Here is a 27,461-nt window from a genome sequence, read left to right as displayed (position 1 = left end):
GTCTCATGATGGTATGAATAGGTCAGGCGTATATTTTGATTATTACTATTGAGTTCAGACATAAAGTCCTCAAGTTGTTTGACTGAACCAGTCCACACCATCAAAACGTCATCAATGTACCTCAGCCACAGGAGGGAGTGGCTGAGGTACAGAGAGGACTGATAGACCATCATCTCCTCCCAGAGTCCCAGGTGGAGGCATGCATATGAGGGAGCCCAAGGTGCCCCCATACTCGTGCCTCTGATCTGCTGGTAGTAGTGACCAAGGAATTGGAAGAAATTGTTACTAAGCATGAATTCAAGAAGTTCCCCAATGAATTCATTTTGGGCACCCTGTTGAGGGTAATGAAGATCCAAGAAGAACATAGTAGCCTCAATACCACAATGATGTGGTATTGACGTATACAGGCTCTCCACATCTATACCCACTAAAAGGGCATCTGGGGGCATAACGAAATGTCGTAATTTAACAAGAACATCTCTGCTGTCACGAACAAAGGAAGGAAGCAGGTTTACCATATGTTTAATCAGAGAATCAATGTATTTGCCGGTTTTTTCTAGGGGACCCTTTATAGCTGAAACAATTGGCCTACCGGGGGGACGAGTGAGGGATTTATGAAGTTTGGGAATTATGTAGAAGGTAGGGATATTCATTTCATCCACCCTAAGAAAGAGGAATTCCTTTTTTGTCAAAAGGCCCGCTTCCATTCCCAGTTTGAGTTTACCATTTAGTGCCTCAACAAGAGCAGGAAAGGGGGAACTTGTGAGTTTTTTATAGGTAGTGGTGTCACCAAGAAGTCTTAGTGACTCATCCTCATACAATTTCTCACTTAAAAGTACCACATTTCCCCCCTTATCGCTCTTCTTAATCACCAAATTTGGTGCGTTTTGCAAATCAGATAAGGCTTTTCTTTCACTATTTGTAAGGTTGTTAGGACCGACCCATTTCCAATTGATTTTCATCAGATCTAATTTAACTTGATCCAGAAAAAGCTGCAACCACTTATGCTTAGACAGCGGGGGCATTTTGGTGGATCTAATTTTTAGATCAGGAGGTCTTCTCAAAAAATGGCATAGATTTTCATCCAGATCACCTTCAAAGTTCTCATCCAACAAGGATACTAGGCATTCAATAGCCTCCTTATCTTCCTCATTAAGGGAGGACTCCGAGGTAAGGGGATCATTATGTCGTTTAGTATGCCATAGTTTGAAAAGGACCTTCCTCAGAAATAGACTAACATCCTTATAAACTTCGAACTCATTCATGGATGACGTTGGGGAGAAAGAGAGGCCCTTTTTAAGTAGATTAATGTGAACCTCAGTGAGTTGGAACTCAGAGAGGTTTACAACATTAAGGTCCATTGGAGCACCGTTAGGGATGTTCAGCGTCTCCTCTGGTTTCTCAATCTCCCACTCGTTCGGCTCTGTGCACTGTCCCTTTCCTTTCCTTTTCCTTCTATTTTTCCTTTGTCTCCTTCGTTGTCTTGCTTTTTGTCTATTTTTCGCTTCGGGATCTCTAGGGGCACCTTCCCCTCTAGTTCTTCTAAAAAAGAGACGGTTTTTTGAGAGGTATCCCTATCAGGCTCACTATCAGATGAGGAGCTATTTCTAGTTTTGGACTGACGTTGTCGCTGTCTGCTGTTTCTGGAAAGTGATCTACTTCTTTTCTGAATTGTGGGGTCAAAAATATCCCCACTTTCCCAGTCAGCTAGGTTCTGTCTAAATTTTTCTTGTTTGCTGTGTTTTAAACTTTTTTGGATCCTTTCAATCTCTTTTTTTATATACTCATTGTTTTTATCGAATTCAGGGTCTAGTTTAAAGGGTTCTAGTGATTTGGCACTTGCATCAAGTTCCACACGTATCTCCTCCAGTTGGGCTTCTTCCTCATCAACTATAAGTTTTAGTAACGATAAACCTCTATTCAGACACTCAGTCTTCCAGGCAGATAAAAATCTCGGGGTATGCAGATGCTCTGCCGGTATAACTCTCTCACGTAAACCCCTGGGGATAATCTGTTTGGAAATGTGGGATTTCAATGAGGAAATATCCCATTTACGATTGAGGAATTTAATTACGAGTTTTTTATGGTGTTTAAAAAGTTTTCTAATTGGTTCTCTCTCTGTTTCACAATTCTCCACACCAACATCAAAAGCAGTATTGATCTCAAAATCAAGATCATGATTGATCATATAAGCCATCTATGCGAGAAATAGGTCAGATGAGAAATACCCTATAAAAAGCCCAGTATAGCTAAATATAAAGTAATTAAATGTGATTACACAAATAACAAGTAATGTGTGGTGGGGGGATCACAAAGGCTAGGAATGGGAAATGAATCCCTGAAGAGGAAGTCCTATGAAAAAAGGAGGGGGGGTTGCCTGGATCAACCACAGATAAAGATACAGAAAATAAATAAATAGTAGGCTCAGATATTCATCCAAAGAATTAGGTGGATGCAGTTTGGATTGCCTTAAAAACGCATACAAAAACACAAGGAAAAAGAAATTCCCCCAAAAGAAGGCAAAAATTCCAAACACAATCTGCCAGAAAAACACTATGTTTATTAAACTACAAAAGCACCACACAATAATTTACAAAAAGATGGGCAATATAGGGAAATTGTCAAATGACCAAATTAAAATCATTAAAAACACCGGAGCCGCGGCCAAACATACCCCATACATACACCAATCACAGCAGCAATTACTACTAGGTTGGCCAATATCGTATAAGGGAAACCCCAAATCAGTCCAAAAAGGAAGGTATGGTTGTATGGGAGTATGGGTGGGTGAATGGATGACAGTAGAAAGTAAGGGGATATTTTGACATCACATAGGAACTAGTGGCAGTCCGGGAACAGATCCCATATTGAGGGTATTGCAGCTGAATTGGTCGGCAGCAGCTACTGAAGATAATTGAAGCTCAGGGTATGCAAACAAAGCAGTGGTGTTTGTGGAAAGCAGTAGGGGGAGCAAGACCGACACAGACTGTATAAACTTATAGGTTGGAGTGATACTTCTCTCACCAAATAGACCGGCAGCTCATGAAGTCGTACGCTCTACCCCAGATGATATGGATGGCAAACCAGACTGCATTTACATTTCCCGTTAGATAGCAGATGTCCCGCTCTGTTGGCGCCTTCAGAAAAGAGATGGTAGCCGGCCGTCAGCTGTTTATCCCGATCATCCATTCAAAAGCACCATGGACTCGCGGCTCCGAGGTGACGTGCTGACGTCACGTGCTGACGCGTTTCACCAGCCAATCACCGCTGGTTTCCTCAGAGCAGGGAGGGGATCCGTGAGCAAAGATTAAATAGGCACATTAATGGAAGGTGTAGTTAAATCAATTGACCACCAGATGTCGCACACGGTTACCACTCATCACAGACATTTCAGCAGAGCAATGTCTCGCAAATGGCTATATATGAAAAGGCTGCAATCTATTGTGCAGAAAACTGCACTTCACACATGCTGCACGGCAGTTAGAGAGGTATTTTGGTGAAGGTGGGAGTAGGCATATATACATACCCAGAAATCAAGCAGAAAAATAATAAAAATAAAAATAGAAATAAACACAAACCACAAGGATTTTACACCATAAAATAAACACTAGAAAGACCCCCCATAGAGAGTTATAGAGCATTGAAATAAATCAAGAGAGATGGAGAAATTGATGAATTTATTTCTCCAAAAAAGGTTGAAGGCTACATTCGATATTTAACCCATTAGGGGCCATCGCCTCCAGATAATATGTCCACATCTTTTCTTTCTGGAGGAGAATGGTATCGAAGTCGCCACGTCTAGTAGGTAAATTTAACCTATAAATCCCTTTTACCATTAGGCCCCGTGGATCACGATTATGGAATTGAGCAAAATGTTGTGATATGGGGCGTTCATCATTTAGTTTTTTAATACCAGTAACGTGTTCGCGAATCCTTACCCTTAGAGCTATAATGTTTACAAAGCATAATTTGACAGTTTTCTTTACCTCTGCATTTCACATATAAATATGCTCACAATCATTACACAGTTTATACATTTGTATTTATCTATTTATGTATAGTATGTATTGAAGCTTTTTTTGCAGTATTCCCTTTAGAAAGTGAGTCACTCACCTGTGACTTGTACCCGCAGCCTCTCCACATGTGGGATGGTGAGGGTTGCATGTTCCACCACACATCTCAGCTCCATGTCCCTGTTCTGTTGTGTCGGGATAAAGTGATAGTCGGATTCCACAGCTGAGCTACTGATTCTTCGGGTCTTGGTATTCTTCACCAGGGTGTCATTCAAGAACCAATTCACAACAATGGATTCCGGGTAAAACCCAGAAACACTGCACACCAACATCTGCTCCACATTCAAAATAAATGCTTGGGAAGTAATGTGAATGGATGGGATAGCTGTGATAAAAGTGACATACAGTATATGCTATTACAATGTTTGTTTTGTATAGGTTAATTCTGATAGAGGATATGAAAAAGGTTTCTGCGCTCACGGACTAAGGTTTGCAGCCTCCCCTTACACACACCCCCAAAGGGGTGAGATAAATTAGTAAAAGGAATTATAGATAGGGGTAAGTGGCGCTACCTGTGTTGGGGTACCTAATTGGATTTATTACTCCGTGCTCATGTGTACAGAGCAGGAAGAACCACTCAGCCAAAAATACATAAATTTATGAGGGTGAGTGTGCACCCAATAGAATTGGTAAACCGTGCTAATGTGTGCAAACCGATAAATTTCTTTTATATAACTAAAGTGTAGCTATCCATCCAAACCAATGTAAATGTAATACATTATATGAGATAAATAAATTAAATAAAAATAAAAATAAAACTCAATAAGCACCCCACCTATTGCATAGAGAGGAGTCTAATCAATAGAAATCCCCCCTGCAAATAGTGTGATACCTGATCACCAATATCATTAATCAATACGTGCAAATAGTGATATATCATATACATCCAATATTCGTGTTAAACCACATTCTCATCCACAATTAAGATTGAACGGGTGGGGGATATAAATCTTAACTCAGTTCATCATGTGTTGCAAAAAATATATAATGGTGATACAAAAATAAAAAATTAAAAAATGAGAAAAAAGTGAGAATCTGAAAAAATATATATATTAAAGTTCCAGCGTAAAAAAAATGTTGTATAAAGTTCCAACATAAACAAAGTTCCTGTGAATAGTGACTTTCGTGAAAACAGCAGTTGATATCCAGTGACTTGCTGTGCTCCCCCTCAAGGATCCCCACTCACCAGCTCCCTACACCCCTGCAGGGGTAATAGGCATGTAGTACCAGGCAATAAATGGCGTCTTAGATTCCAGTAGAGCTGTCCCCGGGTGCTTCCGCTCCAAATATGATGTACCCGTCAGTGGTCCGGGTCGTCCTCATAAGAAAGAAACAGGGCTCCCGTAGTGTGATACGTTAAATTACTTTATTAAAAAGCTAGATACAACAGGCGGGTGGGATGAGCATTTCACATATTAGAGACTCCTCGGGATAACTGATCCACACACCGGAGGGGATCAACTGTTGCTTCGCGGAGTTTTATGAATCTCTTTTTGGTTCCAGGGTAGACTATAGAGGGGAGGATCTGGGGGCATATTTAGACGACATAGATATCCCAACCCTTACAGTAACGTATCGCGACAAGCTTGACGCCCCAATTACGTCCTTGGAGATACTAAGGGCACTTAAATCAATGCAGGCTGGGAAAACTCCGGGACCTGATGGCATCCCTGTAGAGTTTTATAAACAATATGCCACAGAACTAGCTGACAAATTACAGGTCCTCTTCTCTGAGTCATCGCGTCTTGGGAAACTTCCTGACACAATGAGTGAAGCAATCATTGTAGTGATCCCCAAACCAGGGAAAGACCCCACGTTGTGCTCCTCGTACCGCCCTATATCTCTTCTGAACGTGGATGCAAAAATACTGGCAAAAGTATTGGCCAATAGGCTTAACCTGGTAATTACTGCTTTAATCCACAGAGACCAAACTGGCTTCATGCCCGGCAGAGGAACTGATATCAATATTAGACGCCTCCATACTCACATAGACAGGGCGGACGAGGTGACCAATGGGATGGTGGCCTCACTCGACGCGGAGAAGGCTTTTGATTCCGTCGAGAGGGGATACTTATGGGAGTTTCTCTCGCGCTTCGGGTTTGGTGCGGGTTTCACGAAATGGCTCTGCATGCTATACCACGGCCCCTCAGCTAGAGTACGTACCAATGGATGCCTCTCAGGGAAGTTCCAATTGTCTCGAGGCACGCGACAGGGGTGTCCCCTTTCCCCGGGTCTATTTGCTCTGGCAGTGGAGCCCCTGGCTATACTGTTGAGGGCCGACCCAGGGGTAAGGGGTCTTCAGGTGGGACCCATTGAGGAGAAGTTATCACTTTACGCGGACGATGCTCTGCTTTATTTAGCGGATGCGTCGTCCTCTTTGCAGACTGCACTCAATCTGATTGATCGATTCGGCGGGTATTCGGGTATTCGCATTAATTGGGACAAATCGATCCTATTCCCGCTCCACCCCTCGTCCCCAAGGCTACCACACCCACAGCTTAAATGGGTAGATGATTTCAAATATCTGGGGATAAAAATTAGCGGTAAAGTCCAAGATTATATTGACAACAATTTACGTCCACTCATGACACAGCTTACGGCTAAATGCTCTGCTTGGCGTTCCCTTCCATTGACTCCGGTTGGCAGAGTCAACTTGCTCAAAATGATTTACCTTCCCAAATATCTATATTTCTTTCGCAATACACCCATACCCATCCCTGGGACCTTTTTCCGGAGGCTGGAGAGCCTGTTAATACACTTTGTCTGGGCTGGGAGGCCACCCAGGGTGGCCAAGCAGATCTTATATCTCCCTCTCTCGGGAGGGGGACTGGCGCTACCGAATTTCCAAATCTACTACTGGGCCGCAGTTCTGGTCACGATTCGGTGGTGGTTCTCCCAGCCCACGCAAAATCCCGCGGTCACTCTGGAGGCAGCCATTCTTGGTTCCTTTGCTGCCTTGAGTAACCTCCCGTTTCGGGGTCTCAGGGCCAGTTTGTCCATGACGACCCTGATGCGTACCACTGTAAAGGTTTGGCAGGAGGCTAGGAAAATATATGGGAAACCAAATTGCATTTCACCCCACATGCCCCTGTGGGGCTATCCTATGCTACCCCATTTTTATACTTTACCGGACCCCTCTCTTTGGGCAAAAAAGGGAATTCTTACACTAAAGCATATAGTCAAGGATGGCAGGCTTATGACTTTTCAAGCTCTTAGACAATCATTTGCTATTCCTGCCTCCTTCCAGTTTAGATACTGGCAGCTGAAGCACGCCTTTGAGGCTCAGTTCCCTGCCCCCCTCACTCTGGAACCGGACTCTATTGAAAGGCTCTTGACTTCCAACTTGATGGGGAAGCCCCTTTCCACACTATACCTATACCTGACAGTGGAGTATGATGCCAAACTAACTAAAACCTGGGAAAAGTGGAGAGTTGATATTCCCTCGTTGGATGAGGAGGAATGGAAGGAGTGTTTAATATCCTACATTCCTTCCATGATCGCTGCAAAAGATAGGTTCATACAATTCAAGTTCCTACACAGGGCGTACTTTACTCCACAGAGGTTGGCGCGCATTTACCCTCAGAGAGATCCCAATTGTCAGAGATGCAGACAGGAAGTGGGTACTTTCTGGCATATGGTCTGGTCGTGTCCCTGTCTCCGACTCTTTTGGTCAGAGGTGGCATCCACACTGAGCAATGTCATAGGATCAGACTTGCAGGCGGATCCCCAGATACTACTGCTCAGTCACTTGGAGGATGTTGTGGGTGATAGGTATAGCAAATTGTGTCTAACCTTCGCATTGTACTATGCTAGGCGGGAAATTCTATTGTGGTGGAAAATGGTAGAGCCTGCTACCCTGGCCTCGTGGATAAGGTCTGTGAATAGGGTACTCCCTCTGTACAAATTAACGTATGAAAATAGGCAATGCCCGGGGAAGTTTGACAAAATCTGGTCGTCCTGGGTCAACGCCTCCGGAGACCCTGATCCCCCTACCCCATAAGCAGGATGGGAAAAGTAATGGAAGCTATCCTCAAAAATGTATGAAGATTTGAGCTTTGAGAGGTCTGATGAGTGAAACTTCTGATGCTTGCACGCCTGGAATTCCTGATAAATAATGGCTATTGTTTAAGTGTCAATTTTACTGTTTTTCTTTTTTTTTTTTTTTTTATTCTCACTACAATGTCTGTATTGAACTTTTTTATTGTACTGCTGATTTGTTCAATAAAAAAAAAAATTTTCTGTTAAAAAAAAAAAAGCTAGATACAACCAGAAAACTAAATAAAATAAATAAATTAAAAGGTTCGGACTCCTTCTAAAGAAGCCAAACAATCACACTGCGTCTGGGAGATCAAGCCCGGAGGGAGCTCATGGATGCAAGCCCTCAGCTGAGTGGCGTGCGCCTCAGCTGCATTCCACACTCTCTCCGACTACCGCGTGTTACGTAAGTGCGTAGCTCCGACTTACGTGTTTCGTCATCGACGGTATCAAAGGCGCCTTTGATAACGTCGATATCAACTGCTGTTTTCACAAAAGTCACTATTCACAGGAACTTTACAGGAACAGGAACCGTTAGCACGGTTTACCAATTCTATTGGGTGCACACTCACCCTCATAAATTTATGGATTTTTGGCTAAGTGGTTCTTCCTGCTCTGTACACACGAGCACGGAGTAATAAATCCAATTAGGTACCCCAACACAGGTAGCGCCAATTACCCCTATCTATAATTCCTTTTACTAATTCTGATAGAGGTTTAAACGTTTTTTAGTAGGAGTGAGCATAGAGATAATATACAGAATCTGAACAGTTAAATGCAATATCACTGTACTTAAAGCGGAGTTCCACCCAAAAATGGAACTCCCGCTTTTCCAGTTCCTCACCCCCTCCGGTGTCACATTTGGCACCTTTTAGGGGGGAGGGGGGAGCAGATAACTGTCTAATACAGGTATTTGCTCCCACTTAGATAGATCGCCGCAGATTCTGCGGCAATCTACGCCATGTCTGTCCCCTCCTCCGCCCCCCCACTGTCTTCTGGGAGACACACAGGCCCGAGAAGACAGCAGGGACCAGTAAGGATGTGAACTCGACTCGCGCATGCGCAGTAGGGAACCAGGCTGTGAAGCCGCAATGCTTCACTTCTTGATTCCCTTACTGAAGATGCCGGCGCCTCCACCTGGGAGGCGAGGGACAGATCGGCATTTGGGTGAGGACATCACGGGCGCCCTGGACAGGTAAGTGTCCTAATATTAAAAGTCAGCAGTTGCAGTGTTTGTAGCTGCTGACTTTTAATTTTTTTTTTCTTCGGAAGAACTCCGCTTTCAATTTATAGTGCATTTGTGCCCCAACAATGGACTTTAAAGTATTTACATTTAAAAAAAAAGAGCTACAAAACAAGCTGCCACTTACCTCTGTAGTTGCTTGTATTGTGAAGTAATTTATCCTAAATAATCACAATAGAGACTCAACGGCTAACTGGTTCTTAGTAGTGAACTACTTTTGCTGCACTGGATAAATGTCAGTGACCACTAGGGCATACAGATACATAGAAAACAGTCCCGTTCAGACTGCAACAAAGCTGGGAGGTGCGCTGCGGTGAACTGCAGTAAAATGCAAACATAACTTTTTACTGTGGAACACAGAAAGACACCCCGTTACCGCATAGCAGTACAGTGCAAACGCGCATCGCTTCAGCATAAATCTATGTTTGCCCACATGGGGTTGCACATGTGTTCTGTGCAGCCAGTCCTATTCATGTCAATTTGGACGCAGTGGCTGTATGAACACGGTGGCTGCTCCCAATTGGATGGGTGTGTGACCCTGAACACTTCTACATTCCCATGAAGGCAAACACGGTCCTTGCATTAATGTGTGTGCTGTAGTACACCTATGTGAGTTAGGATTAAAGGGAACTAGACTGTGCACTTTGAATGTACAGTTGCACCAGAGCTTAGTAAATGAGGGGAAGCCTGCTGACTTCCATCATCCAATCATGTGCAAGTAAAACATGTTTTATTTTTTTTCGTTTTCCTTGCATGTGATTGGGTATTCTTTGCATAGTGAGGCCTCGCCTCATTTAATAAGCTCTGGAGCAACTGCACTTACAAAGTGCACAGTCTTTTTGCCTTTATTAACAACTTAACGACCAAGTCTCTTTTTGACACTTGTTGCTTACAAGGTAAAATCAGTATTTCTTGCTAGAAAATTTACTTAGAACCCCCAAACATTATATATATATATTTTTTAGCAAAGACTCTGGGGAATAAAATGGCTGCTGTTGCAATATTTTATGTCACACAGTATTTGCGCAGCGGTCTTTCAAACACTATTTTTTTGGAAAAAATACACTTCAACGAATAAAAAAAAAAAAATTAAACAGTAAAGTTAGCCCAATTTTTTGAATATTGTGAAAGGTGATTTTACGCCAAGTAAACCAGATAGCCGACGTCCACTCTAAAAAACAGTACCGGGGTTATTGTCTGCAGCTGCAGGCTTCACCCAGGTACATCCACCTCCTCAAATGACGTACAGGTATGCTGATTTGCGGGAAGTGGTTAAATTCACCCCACTGTGTAAATGGGATGTAAAGGGAAAAGGAGCTGTGATTTCAGTGCATCTGTTGTGGACTTGGAGACAAATTTCTCCACAATGCTTGCAGTGACAGAGGTGAGGTAAAGCTTGTTTTAAAGTGATTTATGTTTGCTTTAAGGCCTTCTAACCATGCGATTGGGACTATTTTTACCTGTACCTCAGCTTACCTAGCATTGTCAAAGCTGGTTGCCTGTAATGCAGGGAGCAGGGGCGCCACCCCCCTCATCGATGCGCCCGCCCCCCTAATCTACATGGGGTTGCCGGCCGCATGGATTCCAATGTTTTTTTTTTTCAGGGGTGGGTTGGGGGTGGTGTTAGTTTGCCAAGCCCCCCCCCCCAAAAAATATTGAGCACCAGCCATCACTGATTGTCAACCATTACATAATTTAAGACACCCCCTCATGCCATAGAACAGGGCTGAGGCGTTGATCAGTTAGTATATACAGAGTAATGATAATGTTACCTCCATACACCAGCTGGAAGTCTTCCTGGAGAGGTGTAGTAAGATACTTGTGTTGGACTCTACAGGAGAAGATCCGCTCTCTGTCCTCCTTAGTGGGTGTTATTGTTACTGAGCTCCTCACACTGTACGTCCCATCTGGGTCTCTCAGAGGTTTCTCCATGATAACTTTATCCAGTATCTTTCCATCCCGGAGCCATTTAATGTCGATGTCCACTGGATAGAACCCAGAAATGACACTACGGAGGACATTCTCTCTGTTTTTAACAACTAATTTTTCTGTAATGGAGATCTGTGGAGGAGCTGCAAAATATATTATACATCATGTCCTAATAGCATCATAAACATAATTTAACCACTTGTCGACCGCAATATAGCCAAATGATCGCTATAACGCAGTTGTCTAGTTCTGGGACAACTTCTCGTGATCGCGCCCGCCACTGGGCACAGGCAGCGCGCTCTGTGATCGTAATGTCCACAGGACACTGTTGATCACATATAGAGGTAAAGAGCCAATCAGCGGCTCTTTACCAACGTGATCAGCTGTGTCCATTCACAGCTGATTATGGAATGTAAACAGATGCGGGTTATCACCACTCCTTTCCTCATGCTGACCGCATTAGGAGAGGAGAGGAGAAGAGAACCGGTAACCGGCTTCTCTAAAAGGGACATCTACACTGATAATCAGGGCACTAATTATCAGTGTCCTGATTATCAGTGCAGCTCCACTAGTGCCCACCATTGCTACCAATCTTTTCCCACCAGTGCTGCAAATTTGTGCCTACCAGTGCTGCCAATCAGTGCTTATCAGTGTCTCCTCATCAGTGCCACCCATCAGTGCTGCCTATCAGTTCCGACTATCAGTGCCCTTCACTGCCACCTATCAGTTGCACCTATCAATGCTGCCTATCAGTGCTGACTATCAGTGGGACCCATCAATGCCGCCTATCAGTGCTGCCTGTCAGTGCCCATCAGTACCACCTATCAGTTCTGCCTATCAGTGCTGCCTATTAGTGCCACCTATTGGTGCCCATCAGTGCAGCCTCATCAGCGCCACCTATCAGTGTCCATCAGTACCGCTTATCTGTGCTGCCTATCAGTGCCGCCTATCAGTGCCCACCAGTGCTGCCTCATCAGTGCCCACCAATGCTGCCTCATCAGTGCCCATCAGTGCAGCCTTTCAGTGCCCATCAGTTCTGCCTATCAGTGCTGCCTGTCAGTGCCACCTATCGGTGCCCATCAGTGCTGCCTATCAGTACAGCCTCATCAGTGCCCATCAGTGCTGCCTATCAGTGCTACCTATTGGTGCCCATCAGTTAAGCCTCATCAGTGCCCACCAGTGCTGCCTCATTAGTGCCCATCAGTACTGTCTTTCAGTGCTCATCAGCGCTCTTAAGTGTAAGAGACAAATTACCGGTTTGTAAACTTTTATAACAAAATATGAAAACTTTTTTTTTGTTTTGGTCTTTTTTCATTTATTTAATAAAAAATAAAAAACCCAGTTATGATTAAAGTGTTACTAAACCCACAACAGTAAAATCAGTCTGTATATGCAGTACAGCATGCTTGTTATAATCACTGTGGAACCTAAGGGATTAATCAACTGCATTGTGAAAAAAGACTGTTTTATTCCTTATGCACAGATCCTCCCCTTTTTCCACCATCTCCAAAACATGTCCGAATAAGACAGTTACTGGAGTCAGGCTGCACACGCTCAGTTTGGTGTGTATTGCTAGTGAGTTATTTTTTTCTTGGGAGAGTGCATGTGATCAACACAGGGCCAATCAGCACTGTCCAGACAGAGAGTCATGGGTCCTACATCCTGATAGGCCAGCCTGTGCAGTATGAAAACTTACAAGCTTTAACCAGGCACTGATAGAAGTCACAAGACTGCTATATATTGCTGATGAGAAAAGGTGTTTAGCAGTTTATATTTACTAAAATAATTGCATTTCCATGTTCTGTGTACGGTGGGAGACCAGATATAGTGAATGCAGGGTGCTGGATTTATTAACAATTACAAAAGTACAGCTGGAGTTTAAGGGTGCAAATAATCAATTAGAAATCGATATTACAAAAATAGATCAATTTTATTAACCACTTGAGCCCCGGACCATTATGCTGCCTAAGGACCAGAGGTCTTTTTCCAATTTGGCACTGCGTCGCTTTAACTGCTAATTGCGCGGTCATGCAATGCTGTACCCAAACGAAATTTGCGTCCTTTTCTTCCCACAAATAGAGCTTTCTTTTGATGGTATTTGATCACCACTGCGGTTTTTATTTTTTGCGCTATAAACGGAAAAAGACCGAAAATGTTGAAAAAAAATGATATTTTCTACTTTTTGTTATAAAAAAAATCCAATAAACTAAATTTTAGTCATACATTTAGGCCAAAATGTATTCGGCCACATGTCTTTGGTAAAAAAAATGTCAATAAGCGTATATTTATTGGTTTGCGCAAAAGTTATAGCGTCTACAAACTAGGGTACATTTTCTGTAATTTACACAGCTTTTAGTTTATGACTGCCTATGTCATTTCTTGAGGTGCTAAAATGGCAGGGCAGTACAAAACCCCCCCAAATGACCCCATTTTGGAAAGTAGACACCCCAAGGAAATTGCTGAGAGGCATGTTGAACCCATTGAATATTTTTTTTTTTGTCCCAAGTGATTGAAAAATGACAAAAAAAAAAAATATATTTACAAAAAGTTGTCACTAAATGATATATTGCTCACACAGGCCATGGGCCTATGTGGAATTGCACCCCAAAATACATTCAGCTGCTTCTCCTGAGTATGGGGATACCACATGTGTGTGACTTTTTGGGAGCCTAGCCGCGTACGGGGCCCCGAAAACCAATCACCGCCTTCAGGATTTCTAAGGGTGTAAATTTTTGATTTCACTCTTCACTGCCTATCACAGTTTCGGAGGCCATGGAATGCCCAGGTGGCACAAAACCCCCCAAAATGACCCCATTTTGGAAAGTAGACACCCCAAGCTATTTGCTGAGAGGCATATTGAGTCCATGGAATATTTTATATTTTGACACAAGTTGCGGGAAAGTGACACTTTTTTTTTTTTTTCATAAAGTTGTCACTAAATGATATATTGCTCACACAGGCCATGGGCATATGTGGAATTGCACCCCAAAATACATTTAGCTGCTTCTCCTGAGTATGGGGATACCACATGTGTGGGACTTTTTGGGAGCCTAGCCGCGTATGGGACCCCGAAAACCAATCACTGCCTTCAGGATTTCTAAGGGTGAAAATTTTTGATTTCACTCTTTACTGCCTATCACAGTTTCGGAGGCCATGGAAAGCCCAGGTGGCACAAAACCCCCCCAAATGACCCCATTTTGGAAAGTAGACACCCCAAGCTATTTGCTGAGAGGCATGGTGAGTATTTTGCAGCTCTCATTTGTTTTTGAAAATGAAGAAAGACAAGAAAAAACATTTTTTTTTTTCTTTTTTCAATTTTCAAAACTTTGTGACAAAAAGTGAGGTCTGCAAAATACTCACTATACCTCTCAGCAAATAGCTTGGGGTGTCTACTTTCCAAAATGGGGTCATTTGGGGGGGTTTTGTGCCACCTGGGCATTCCATGGCCTCCGAAACTGTGATAGGCAGTGAAGAGTGAAATCAAAAATTCACGCCCTTAGAAAGCCTGAAGGCGGTGCTTGGTTTTCGGGGTCCCGTACGCGGCTAGGCTCCCAAAAAGTCTCACACATGTGGTATCCCCGTACTCAGGAGAAGCAGCAGAATGTATTTTGGGGTGTAATTTCACATATTTCCATGGCATGTTTGAGCAATATATCATTTAGTTACAACTTTGTGCAAAAAAAATAAAAAATAAAAAAAAATTTGTCTCTTTCCCGCAACTTGTGTCGCAATATAAAATATTCCATGGACTCGACATGCCTCTCAGCAAATAGCTTGGGGTGTCTACTTTCCAAAATGGGGTCATTTGGGGGGGGTTTTGAACTGTCCTGGCATTTTATGCACAACATTTAGAAGCTTATGTCACACATCACCCACTCTTCTAACCACTTGAAGACAAAGCCCTTTCTGACACTTATTGTTTACATGAAAAAGTTATTTTTTTTTGCAAAAAAATTACTTTGAACCCCCAAACATTATATATTTTTTTAAAGCAAATGCCCTACAGATTAAAATGGTGGGTGTTTCATTTTTTTTTTTCACACAGTAATTGCGCAGCGATTTTTCAAACGCATTTTTTGGGGAAAAAACACACTTTTTTAAATTTTAATGCACTAAAACACACTATATTGCCCAAATGTTTGATGAAATAAAAAAGATGATCTTAGTCCGAGTACATGGATACCAAACATGACATGCTTTAAAATTGCGCACAAACGTGCAGTGGCAACAAAATAAATACATGTTTAAAATCCTTCAAAAGCCTTTACAGGTTACCACTTTAGATTTACAGAGGAGGTCTACTGGAAAAATTACTGCCCTCGATCTGGCCTTCGCGGTGATACCTCACATGCATGGTGCAATTGCTGTTTACGTTTGACGACAGACCGCCGCTTGCGTTCGCCTTAGCGCGAGAGCAGGGGGCGACAGGGGTGCTTTTTTTTTTTTTTTTTTTTCTTTATTATTTTTTTGCTTTTTTAATCTTACTTTTAAACTGTTCCTTTCATATTTTTTTTTTAATCATTTTTATTGTTATCTCGGGGAATGTAAATATCCCCTATGATAGCAATAGGTAGTGACAGGTACTCTTTTTTGAAAAAATTGTGGTCTATTAGACCCTAGATCTCTCCTCTGCCCTCAAAGCATCTGACCACACCAAGATCGGTGTGATAAAATGCTTCCCCAATTTCCCAATGGCGCTATTTACATCCGGCGAAATCTAAGTCATAAAATGCTCGTAGCTTCCGGTTTCTTAGGCCATAGAGATGTTTGGAGCCACTCTGGTCTCTGATCAGCTCTATTGTCAGCTGGCTGAATCACCGGCTGCATTCTCAGGTTCCCTGTTGAGACAGGAGAGCCAGAGAAAAACACGGAAGACGGTGGGGGGGGGGGCATTCCCTCCCACGGCTTGTAAAAGCAGTCTAGAGGCTAATTAGCCGCTAGGATTGCTTTTACATGAAAGCCGACCGCTGGCTGAAAAGAATGATACCAAGATGATACCTAAACCTGCAGGCATCATTCTGGTATAACCACTCAAAGTCGTGAATGGCGTACCTGAAGACAAAAAAATGGTTAACAATGGTTAACAATAAAGCACAGTAAACAGTAAAGTATAAATAATTACATACCTGAAAAACAAACATGATAAAACATAATAACAATAACAATAACAATAACAATAAAACATTGCAGAATAGAATACAGTAAAAAAGAGCAGAACAATAGAGAGAGAGAATAGAGAGAGAGAGAACAATAAAACGACAACTATTTTTTTTTATTTCATATATTTTTTTTTTTTTACACTTTTTTTGTAACTAACTTTTATAACTGTAACCGGTTCCAGGTTCGGGTCTCTCAAAATGTGATGGCATCTTGGGAGACCCTGTGAAAGTGCGCCTAGTCTGTGGAATGCTGTACCCTACGCTAATACTCAACTAGTGAATGGTAGCGTTCAAAACATTCACCAATGCAAAGACCAGGATTGTCAGGACAGGAGGGGCAATAATAGTGGGTGTCACGTCTATATCCGCGCTTGCTGCAGACACTACCTCTTTTTTGGGGGGGTTCGTTGGGTAGGGGTACTCGGGAGGACATAAAAATGCCTCTCATGCAGCCGACTGCATTTGGTTGGGGATGTGAATGGGGGAAGTACGGGCGCTGCAGAAGTGGTGGGCTCCCAATTAGGATTGGCGAATGCAGCAGGAAGGGCACTATGGGCACGACGGGCCTGTGTTTGTCTTTTTGGTGGCAGCGGGACACTACTTGTGCTTGCCACCTCACCAGCTTGAACTGCACTTATGGGACTCGCCACGTCACCAAGTGTTACTGCAGTGCTGGTTTGACTATGACCGGGGTGTACTACGCCGCTGGTTCTTGCCAGTTCCCCAAAACGCTACCAAAAAAACTGTTAGCGATCGCAGGGATCAGGCCTGATTCTGCGAACGCTGCAGTTATGCGTTTAGAGTTTTGTAAGTGACAGTGATCGATCGATACTGCACTTGGGTGGGCTGGGCTGGGCCAGGCGGAGGGGCAAAACGCAGGTGCTAGCAGGTATCTGGGCTGATCCCGCTAACACTGCGTTTTTGGGAACCCTAAACTGCTGGGGACGCTAGTATAGATCAGATCGGATCAGATATTGATGCGATCAGATACTATACCACTAAGGGAGGTGTATGCTGCGTGCGTGGGTGTTAGCGGTACTGGCGCTAACCTGACGCTGCCTGGGGCTGGTGCTTGCCAGTTCCCCAAAATGCTACCAAAAAAACTGTTAGCGATCGCAGGGATCAGGCCTGACTCTGCGAACGCTGCAGTTATGCGTTTAGTGTTTTGTAAGTGACAGTGATCGATCGATACTGCACTTGGGTGGGCTGGGCTCGCCTGGGCGGAGGGGCAAAACGCAGGTGCTAGCAGGTATCTGGGCTGATCCCGCTAACACTGCGTTTTTGGGAACCCTAAACTGCTGGGGACACTAGTATAGATCTGATCGGATCAGATATTGATCCGTTCAGATACTATACCACTAAGGGAGGTGTATGCTGCGTGCGTGGGTGTTAGCGGTACTGGCGCTAACCTGACGCTGCCTGGGGCTGGTGCTTGCCAGTTCCCCAAAATGCTACCAAAAAAACTGTTAGCGATCGCAGGGATCAGGCCTGACTCTGCGAACGCTGCAGTTATGCGTTTAGTGTTTTGTAAGTGACAGTGATCGATCGATACTGCACTTGGGTGGGCTGGGCTCGCCTGGGCGGAGGGGCAAAACGCAGGTGCTAGCAGGTATCTGGGCTGATCCCGCTAACACTGCGTTTTTGGGAACCCTAAACTGCTGGGGACACTAGTATAGATCTGATCGGATCAGATATTGATCCGTTCAGATACTATACCACTAAGGGAGGTGTATGCTGCGTGCGTGGGTGTTAGCGGTACTGGCGCTAACCTGACGCTGCCTGGGGCTGGTGCTGGTGCTGGTGCTTGCCAGTTCACCAAAATGCTACCAAAAAAACTGTTAGCGATCGCAGGGATCAGGCCTGACTCTGCGAACGCTGCAGTTATGCATTTAGTGTTTTGTAAGTGACAGTGATCGATACTGCACTTGGGTGGGCTGGGCGGAGGTGCAAAACGCAGGTGATAGCGGGTATCTGGGCTGATCCCGCTAACACTGCGTTTTTGGGAACCCTAAACTGCTAGGGACGCTAGTATAGATCTGATCGGATCAGATATTGATGCGATCAGATACTATACCACTAAGGGAGGCGTATGCTGCGTGCGTGGGTGTTAGCGGTACTGGCGCTAATCTGACGCTGCCTGGGGCGACGCATATCACCGCCGGGCGATCGGGGGGCTAAACCTTTATTAGTAATAAACGGCGGGTGCCCTGACACTATAAAAAATAAACGAACTAACCAGCGTCAACCGTAACGGTTATACGGTGATCAGTGGTGAAAGGGTTAACTAGGGGGCAATCAAGGGGTTAAAACATTTATTAGGTAGTATATGGGGGTCCCTGACGCTATAAAACGCTGACGGCGAACCTAAATATTTACCTCACTAACTAGCGTCACCAGCGACACTAATACAGCGATCAGAAAAATGATCGCTTAGCGACACTGGTGACAGGGGGTGATCAAGGGGTTAAAACATTATTAGGGGGGGTTAGGGGGGTACCCTAGACCTACAGGGGGGTAACAGTAACTGTCCCAACACTGTAACTGTCACAAACTGACACCATGCAGTAATCAGAAAAAAAACAAAAAACAAAAACCTGCTGGTGTCAGTTTGTGACAGGGGGGGGGTGATTGGGGGGGGATCGGGGGGCGATCGGGGGGGGGATCGGGGTGTTTTGTATGCCTGGCATGTTCTACTGTGTGTGTGTGTGTTGGTGCACTCACATAGATGTCTTCTCTCCTCGGGCCGGAACGGAAAATACCGAGAGATGACATCACTTCCTTTGCTGCTGTTTAGCATACAGCAGCAAAGGAGTGTTCTCATTGGCCGGCGGCGATCGCGAGGGGGGGGCCACGAACGGATGGCCTCCCCCTCGTCTCTGATCGCCGGGGGACAGAACGGGACCGCCTCGGGCGGCGGGGGGGGTCCGATCGGACCCCCCACCCGCGGGAGGCAAATCACGTACCATGTACGTGATTTTGCCTGCCCGTGCCGCCTTGCCGACGTACATCGGCGTGAGGCGGTCCTTAAGTGGTTAAACAAACATATTTGAGATAAACAATATTATATATATAACAAGAGCCTACTGAGCTCAATAGTCACAATACAAAAGAATGGTTGCCTCTACATGTTTCACCACTATCGTGGCTTCTTCTGGAGCTTTTGTAGGACCTTAATACATTATTACCCTTTAAAGGATCATGGTTCCAAGAAATCCTCAGGGCCCATCAAGAGCTCCAATGAAGTGTCTGTGTGCTGGAAGTGAAGGGAGAATAATACTCTGTAGTCACACCCCGTTAATGAAAGATTGACAAATTACTGGACTGATAATAATATCTTCCTAAAAACGCAAGCTTCATATAATAACTGCAAAATTCAGAGAAACTGTGCCATCTAAGCAATTCCTTCTTATGAAGTACCAGTGTTCACTAAAATGGTATTGCTATAATACCTTGTTTTGTTTCTTTTGGATCTCCCTGGGTTTAAAGGTATCATAGCAATACCATTTTAGTGAACACAAAGTGCGACAGCACTGAAAGTTGAAAATTGGCCTGGGCCGGAAGGGGGTAAAAGTGGATAGTACTTATGTGGGGGGAGGGCATGTGGCAAGAAGTACTATCCTCACCTTACAGACGTTCCAGATGAGTGGCTGGTATCCAGTGGACTGTAGCTTCATGTCTGCTCTGACAATTACTGATGTCAAGCCCCAGCCACCCACAGCCAACATGAAAAGCACACCACATATGTACAAATGCCTCCCAGTTGTTTGAAAGCCAACAATTGCCCATCCATGCAAACCATAGGCAGCCAGATTGGGGGGTGAAGAGCGAGCACAGGATGGTCAACTTGTTCTATGTTGTGTATTAGCAAGAAGCAGGGGGGCACTGTTCCTGGACAAACCCATCCTGGTACTGCAGTAGGGGATGTGTAAAGTGACAAAAGTGCATAATGAGTAAAATAAAAATGGCTAAAAAGTAAAAACAATGTTATGCCAGTGTGCAGGGCCAGGACAGGGGGGGGGGGCAGAGGGGCAGCTGCCATGTGCACTACTGTGAGAGAAGGACGCAGTCTGCTGGGTACTGCTGTGACCAGTGCAGAATATGCTGCCAGATGTATCACATTAGACAAAGAGCGGCTCTGGTCCTGCATGTAGGTCAGATCATAGCACTACACCCATCACCCGCCCCCTGTCTGCACTGTACTAATCCCCCAGCAACAGTGCAGAGTGCAATAGGCAAGGCAAGGTATGTGAGGTTGGGATCATGGAAGGCCATCAGTTATAAATGCTTTCCTACACACAGCATTCCCGCTCCTCTGCTTGCTTGCGAAGTGGCTTCTCTCTCCCCACTCATTTCATTTCTTTCACTGCTACCTTCTTTTTCATAGTGCCCCCCGATGTCTGTGTGACATCACCAGCTCCACCCCTTAGACCCCATACACACTATTAGATTTTCTGCAGATTTTTTTTCTATAGATTTACCAAAACCATGTAGTCTAAGGGTTGCCTGATTGCATACAAATTGAAACTCTTATGCCCCCTACACACGGTCGGATTTTCCGATGGAAAATGTCCGATCAGGGCGTGTTGTCGGAAATTCCGACCGTGTGTGGGCTCCATCGGACATTTTCCATCGGATTTTCCGACACACAAAGTTGGAGAGCAGGAGATAAAATTTTCCGACAACAAAATCCGTTGTTGGAAATTCCGATCGTGTGTACACAAAGCCGACGGACAAAGTGCCACGCATGCTCAGAATAAATAAAGAGATGAAAGCTATTGGCCACTGCCCCGTTTATAGTCCCGACGTACGTGTTTTACGTCACCGCGTTCAGAACGATCGGATTTTCCGACAACTTTGTGTGACCGTGTGTATGCAAGACAAGTTTGAGCCAACATCCGTCGGAAAAAATCCTAGGATTTTGTTGTCGGAATGTCCGAACAAAGTCCGACCGTGTGTACGGGGCATTAAGGTTTGACCTCATATTACATGGTTTTAGTAAATCTGAAGACAAAAATCTGCAGAAAATCTGGTAGTGTGTATGGGGCCTTAGCCTTGTTTTTTCTTTTCTCTCCCTGTCATGAATGATCTGTCACTGAAGCCCATTCCTCCTCTGAGTAGTGACTGCTTCCCCTGTGCCCTTTCTCTCAGGTCCTCTCCTCTCTAGTCCCACCACTACATTTCTTAACGGCAATGAGTAGTGCTCTCTCCTCTCCTTTTGCTGCTGCTGGCACTAAATACTTTGCTGTTTCAAGTAATACACTTTCAGGATTAGTATAAATGTTATAGCTTTGGAGACAACTATTCTTTAGCTTCTATTTTAAGACCCCTTTCACACTGGAGCGGTTTGCAGGTGCTATTGCACTAAAAATAGCGCCTGAAAACCGACCCGAAACAGTCGTTTCTGTGTCTCCAGTGTGAAAGCCCAGAGGGCTTTCACACTGGATTGGTGCACTAGCAGGACGGGAAAAAAAATCCTCCTAGCAGCATCTTCGGAGTGGTGAAGGAGCGGTGTATACACCACTCCTTCACTGCTCCTGCCTATTGAAATCAATGGGGCAGCGCGGCTATACCGCCGGTGAAGTGCCTCTGCAGGGGCGCTTTGCGGTGGTTTTTAACCCTTTCTCGGCTGCTAGCGGGGGGTTAAACAGCCCCACTAGCGGCCGAATACCGCGGCTAATAATAGCGGCGCTTTACCACCGATGCATCTCCCGCCCCAGTGTGAAAGGGGCCTAAGAAATTCTGTGATGGACTACCTGGCTGGGTGTCTCCCCAAAGAAGCTGCTTTCCAAGCCCAGGAACGTGAGGCCAGTGAATATAGCTGTAGCTGACCCAAAGAACAAGGCAACACCAGTTTTTGGAGCAAACCAGAAAAAGAACTGCTTTGTTAGAGAAACACACTAAATTTATACAGAAAACCATCAGATAAGATCTAATCACATTATTACAGATAATGGCCACCTCAGACAGTAGAGCTAATCACATTATTACAGATAATGGCCACCTCAAGAAGTCCGGCGCCCCCATAGTAATACATTATACAGTGGAACCTTGAAAAATGGTGACGACTACCTACTCGTGCATGTGGAAAATTAAATTGATTAATTGGGGAGCAGCACATTATAATAATAATAATGAAAAAGCAAAAAGGTAATTAACTAGTTAATTACAAACCACGCTCCTTTTAAAGTGCAAGTGCAAAATCACTCTATTGTGAAAACAATCGTAAAATCAATCAATCCATGGACTCTTTCCCGGAGAGATTGGAGCCCACTCAGCCTCCCACTGCTCCTCTTTGTTCTACCCTGGGTGTTGGTGACCAGGGGCATAAGCCTGGTCCCCCCACCCAAGGTACAACCTATAGAAGAGGGGGCACCGCTCCCAGGGGTACCAGCCACTCCAGCTACCCAACATATCCCCCGCCCCCAACTCTAGTTCTAGTTATTATGATAATGGTTACTATGGAGGCCATGACATCCCCATGTACAATAGGTTCTAGCCACTTTACCAAGAAGATGACCCACAGAGAGGGGGCTCTCCATATAGGGGTTTTCGCAGGAGAGGACATGGAGATCCACCACTCCAGGGGGGCTGGAGTCAGAACAGAGGTTACTCCGGTCAGAGGGGGAACTGGAGAGGGCGGGGGAGGGGCGGACCACCCAACCCATCCTGACACAATCCACCACCAGAGACCCGGTATGGGGATCAGATGAATTCCCATTGGCAACAATGAGAACCACCTGTATGGCCCACCTAGGACCCCCAAAGAAACAATGCAGAGGAACAAGGGGAGGAAGGAAGAATAAAAATAAAGAGAGAGTAGTCGGCCAAGGTATTTTCAACTTAAGTAATGAGTCCTTTACTCTCAATGAACTCAAAGTGCTTGAGCTAGGTCTCAAATACGCCCAGGATAAAGGACTAAATAAATTTGAGGTGTTCATTGATACCGAGAAATTTGTACGTAAACTTAAAATTAAAAAACATTTTGCAGAGAAACGAGTTCTCAATACCCAACCTATGGAATCAGAATACCAGCATAGCAGATTGAGGAATCAGTCTGTTTTTAACCCCAAAAAGTCATCCAACCATTTCCTCGAGACGTTCAAAAGTATGGTTGAAAAAGACATTAGACTCATCAAAACTAAAAGAGGGAAAAAGAAGGGTAATATACAAAAAGGGATAGAGGTTCCACTGTACATAGGAAGCCAAAAGTCAATTAGTGACTAGCTCCTTCTAGATAACTTGAAAACAAAGTTCCCCAGAAACTGATAAAGACATGCACACTGACACTTAAACCCTTACAGACCACTTTTGACTACAGGTAAGCCTATAAAAAGGCTATCCTGTAGGTACCTTGGATAGCTCCTAAACCTGTACGGTATAGGAGACATCCACTGTATCAGCATGTGTCGATGTCATCGGCACACGCGCACTGAAGAAATGGACTGAGCGTGCTGTTTTTTCAGCTGATGTGCAGCTACTGATGGCTCCCGCGCGCATGCGCGGAAGTGACGTCATTACGGCTTCGGCCAGTCACAGCGCTGGAGCCCCGGATATTCGTAAATAACTGCGGGAGACATGTCGCTGGCAGAGCAGTGTGTCGGGACCACTGCGGGGGCTTCGATCTAAGGCAGGGGTCTCAAACTGGCGGCCCTTTAGCTGTTGCCAAACTACAAGTCCCATGAGGCATTGCAAGGCTGACAGTTACAAGCATGACTCCCACAGGCATGATGGGACTTCAGTTAGTTTTGCAACACCTGGAGGGCCGCCAGTTTGAGACCACTGATCTAAGGTAAGTATTTCATAATGAGCTAATGTGCTATGCATACTAGCTCAATATGCCTTTGTCTTGCAGGTTTTAGTTTTTTTTTCGTGGGCTTACAACCATGTTAATCCTAGTAGACATGGGCCAAATGCCGTGCAGCGTCAGCCGATTCAATAGAAACTGTCTGACATTTGGCCTGTGTGTACGACAGCTGGTCCGCCAGAAGGTGGTTTCTGTTGAAGGGGCATGACAGAAAAAGGTCTACAGATCGGCAGAGGCACCCTCCTGTCAGAACACAATAGCACAGCAGTGGAGATTTCTGTACTAACATTGCATAGTTAGTACAGCGGCTCCTCCTGAGCTCTCAGGTTTTTTTCATTCAGCCCTGGGTTGAACAAAAAACGAGTAGTGTGTACCAGACTTTAGTCGAGGTTCACACTGTAGCAGGTCCATGTGGGCACGTTTGGAAAATTTTTGTTCAATATGTAGCCAGTGTATTCGGACAGTGGAGGAGCTAGAATACAATAGCACAGTGAAAGGATTCCTCCATCCACCTCAGTTGTGTGGATGGGGGTATCCACTTCAGCCTCTGCATGATCAAAAACAAATCAATCCATGTCCATAGTTGCCAACAGTCCCGATTTTCCCAGGACAATCCCGATTTTGGGACCCTCGTCCCGATTTAATTTTGTACTGAGTGTCTTCCCGAATTTTTGGGTTTGTCCCGAGAAAATCGTGAGTGTTTTTCTCAAAAAAACGGCAACGGCTCCACAAAAATGGCCGCCGTTGCCTCCACGAGTCAGTCAATTAGTTGTTTCCCCTTGTGTTCAGTGCAGGGGAGAGTGGCAGCCAATCGGCTTCTCTCTTCAGTGTACAAATAGAAGATTCTATTGTACACCGAAGTCTATTGGCTACAGGGATTGGCGACCCATCCCCCCTCTCCACTGAACACAAGGTGTGTCTCGTCATCTGGGATAGACGAGAAGAGAGGGGGGGGGGCGCTGGGGAGCAGCTGCTCGTGAGTGTGAGAACTTATTACAGACATGCTTCCTGCGCTACTCTGCATACTGGCTAGTTGGTGATGTGCCCTATAATGTGCCCCCTGAGGTGCCCCATGCCCTAATGTGCCCTGTGCCCTAATGTGCCATGTGCCCTGATGTGCTATGTGCCCTATTGTGCCATGTGCTATGTGCCCTGATGAGCCTCATAATGTGCCATGTGCCATAATATGCCCTGATGTGCTATGTGCCCTGACATGCCCCATGCCCTGATGTGCTATGTGCCCCATAATGTGCCCTGATGTGCCCCATAATGTGCCATGTGCCCTGACGTGCCCCGGGCCCTGACGTGCCCCGTGCCCTGACGTGCCATGTGCCCTGATGTGCTATGTGCCCTGACGTACCCCGTGCCCTGATGTGCTATATGCCCTGATGTGCCCCGTGCCCTGATGTGCCATGTGCCCTGATGTGCCCCATAATGTGCCATGTGCCCTGATGTGCCATAATGTGCCCTGATGTGCCCTGTGCCCTGATGTGCCATGTGCCCTGATCTGCCCCATAATGTGCCATGTGCCCTGATTTTTCCATAATGTGCCCTGATGTGCCCCGTGCCCTGATGTGCCATGTGCCCTGATGTGCTCCGTGCCCTGATGTGCCATGTGCCCTGATGTGCCCCATAATGTGCCATGTGCCCTGATGTGCCCCGTGCCCTGATGTCCTATGTGCCCTGATGTGCCCCAGAATGTGCCATGTGCCCTGTTGTGCCCCGTGCCCTGATGTGCCATGTGCCCTGATGTGCCCCATAATGTGCCATGTGACCTGATTTTTCCATAATGTGCCCTGATGTGCCCAGTGCCCTGATGTGCTATGTGCCCTGATGTGCCCTGTGCCCTGATGTGCCATGTGCCCTGATGTGCCCTGTGCTCTGATGTGCCCTTATGTGCCCTGATGTACCCTATAATGTGCCATGTGCCCTGACGTGCCCTTATGTGCCCTGATGTGCCCCATAATGTGCCATGTGCCCTGATGTGCCCCGTGACCTGATGTGCCCCGTGCCCTGATGTGCCCCGTGCCCTGATGTGCCCCAAAATGTGCCATGTGCCCTGATGTGCCCCATGCCCTGATGTGCTATATGCCCTGATGTGCTATGTGCCCCGCGCCCTGATGTGGTATATGCCCTGATGTGCTGTGCCCCGATCTCCTATGCCCTGATGTGCCCCGTGACCTGATGTGCCTTGTGGCCCGGGCCCCATGCCCTGATGTGCCCCGTGCCCTGATGTGCCCCGATGTCCTGTGCCTCAATGTTGTGTGCCCTGATGTCCTTTCCCCTGATGTCGTGTGCCCTGATGTCCTGTGCCCTGATGTCCTGTGCCCTGATGTGCTGTACCCTGATGTGCTGTTCCCTGATGTGCTGTGTCCTGATGTGCTGTGCCCTGTACGCTGATGTGCTGGGCTCTGTACCCTCTTGTGTTGTGCCCTGATGTGCCCTATACGCTGATGTGCTGGGCTCTGTACCCTGATGTGCTGTGCCCTGTACCCTGATGTGGCCTGGTGTGCTGTACCCTGATGGGCCATGTGCCCTGATGTGCCCCATAATGTGCCATGTGACCTGATTTTTCCATAATGTGCCCTGATGTGCCCAGTGCCCTGATGTGCTATGTGCCCTGATGTGCCCTGTGCCCTGATGTGCCCTGTGCCCTGATGTGCCATGTGCCCTGATGTGCCCTGTGCCCTGATGTGCCCTTATGTGCCCTGATGTGCCCCATAATGTGCCATGTGTCCTGATGTGCCCTTATGTGCCCTGATGTGCCCCATAATGTGCCATGTGCCCTGATGTGCCCCGTGACCTGATGTGCCCCTGCCCTGATGTGCCCCGTGCCCTGATGTGCCCCGATGTCCTGTGCCTCAATGTTGTGTGCCCTGATGTCCTGTGCCCTGATGTCCTGTGCCCTGATGTGCTGTGCCCTGATGTGCTGTGCCCTGATGTGCTGTTCCCTGATGTGCTGTGTCCTGATGTGCTGTGCCCTGTACGCTGATGTGCTGGGCTCTGTACCCTCTTGTGTTGTGCCCTGATGTTCCCTATACGCTGATGTGCTGGGCTCTGTACCCTGATGTGCTGTGCCCTGTACCCTGATGTGGCCTGGTGTGCTGTACCCTGATGTGCCATGTGCCCTGATCTGCCCCATAATGTGCCATGTGCCCTGATTTTTCCATAATGTGCCCTGATGTGCCCCGTGCCCTGATGTGCCATGTGCCCTGATG

At 45.7% G+C, this 27,461-nt stretch overlaps 2 protein-coding genes across 2 annotated transcripts in view; both read right to left on the bottom strand.

The window, feature by feature from the left end:
* The window catches only part of LOC141147985 (uncharacterized), a 691,676-nt gene that overhangs the window by 116,698 nt on the left and 547,517 nt on the right, over positions 1-27,461 (bottom strand). The window lies entirely within an intron of this gene.
* LOC141147361 (signal-regulatory protein beta-1-like) overlaps positions 1-27,461 on the bottom strand; it is a 94,179-nt gene that overhangs the window by 28,901 nt on the left and 37,817 nt on the right. Inside the window, exons 3-4 of the mRNA XM_073634599.1 lie at positions 11,124-11,423; positions 4,114-4,398 (exon numbers count right to left, since the gene is read on the bottom strand). Coding sequence (XP_073490700.1) covers positions 4,114-4,398; positions 11,124-11,423 — 585 coding nt within the window. The remainder of the gene's footprint in view (positions 1-4,113; positions 4,399-11,123; positions 11,424-27,461) is intronic.

Source organism: Aquarana catesbeiana, linkage group LG06 (assembly GCF_042186555.1).
Source record: "Aquarana catesbeiana isolate 2022-GZ linkage group LG06, ASM4218655v1, whole genome shotgun sequence".
Lineage (NCBI taxonomy): Eukaryota > Metazoa > Chordata > Amphibia > Anura > Ranidae > Aquarana > Aquarana catesbeiana.
This window is presented reverse-complemented; position numbering and strand designations above follow the sequence as displayed.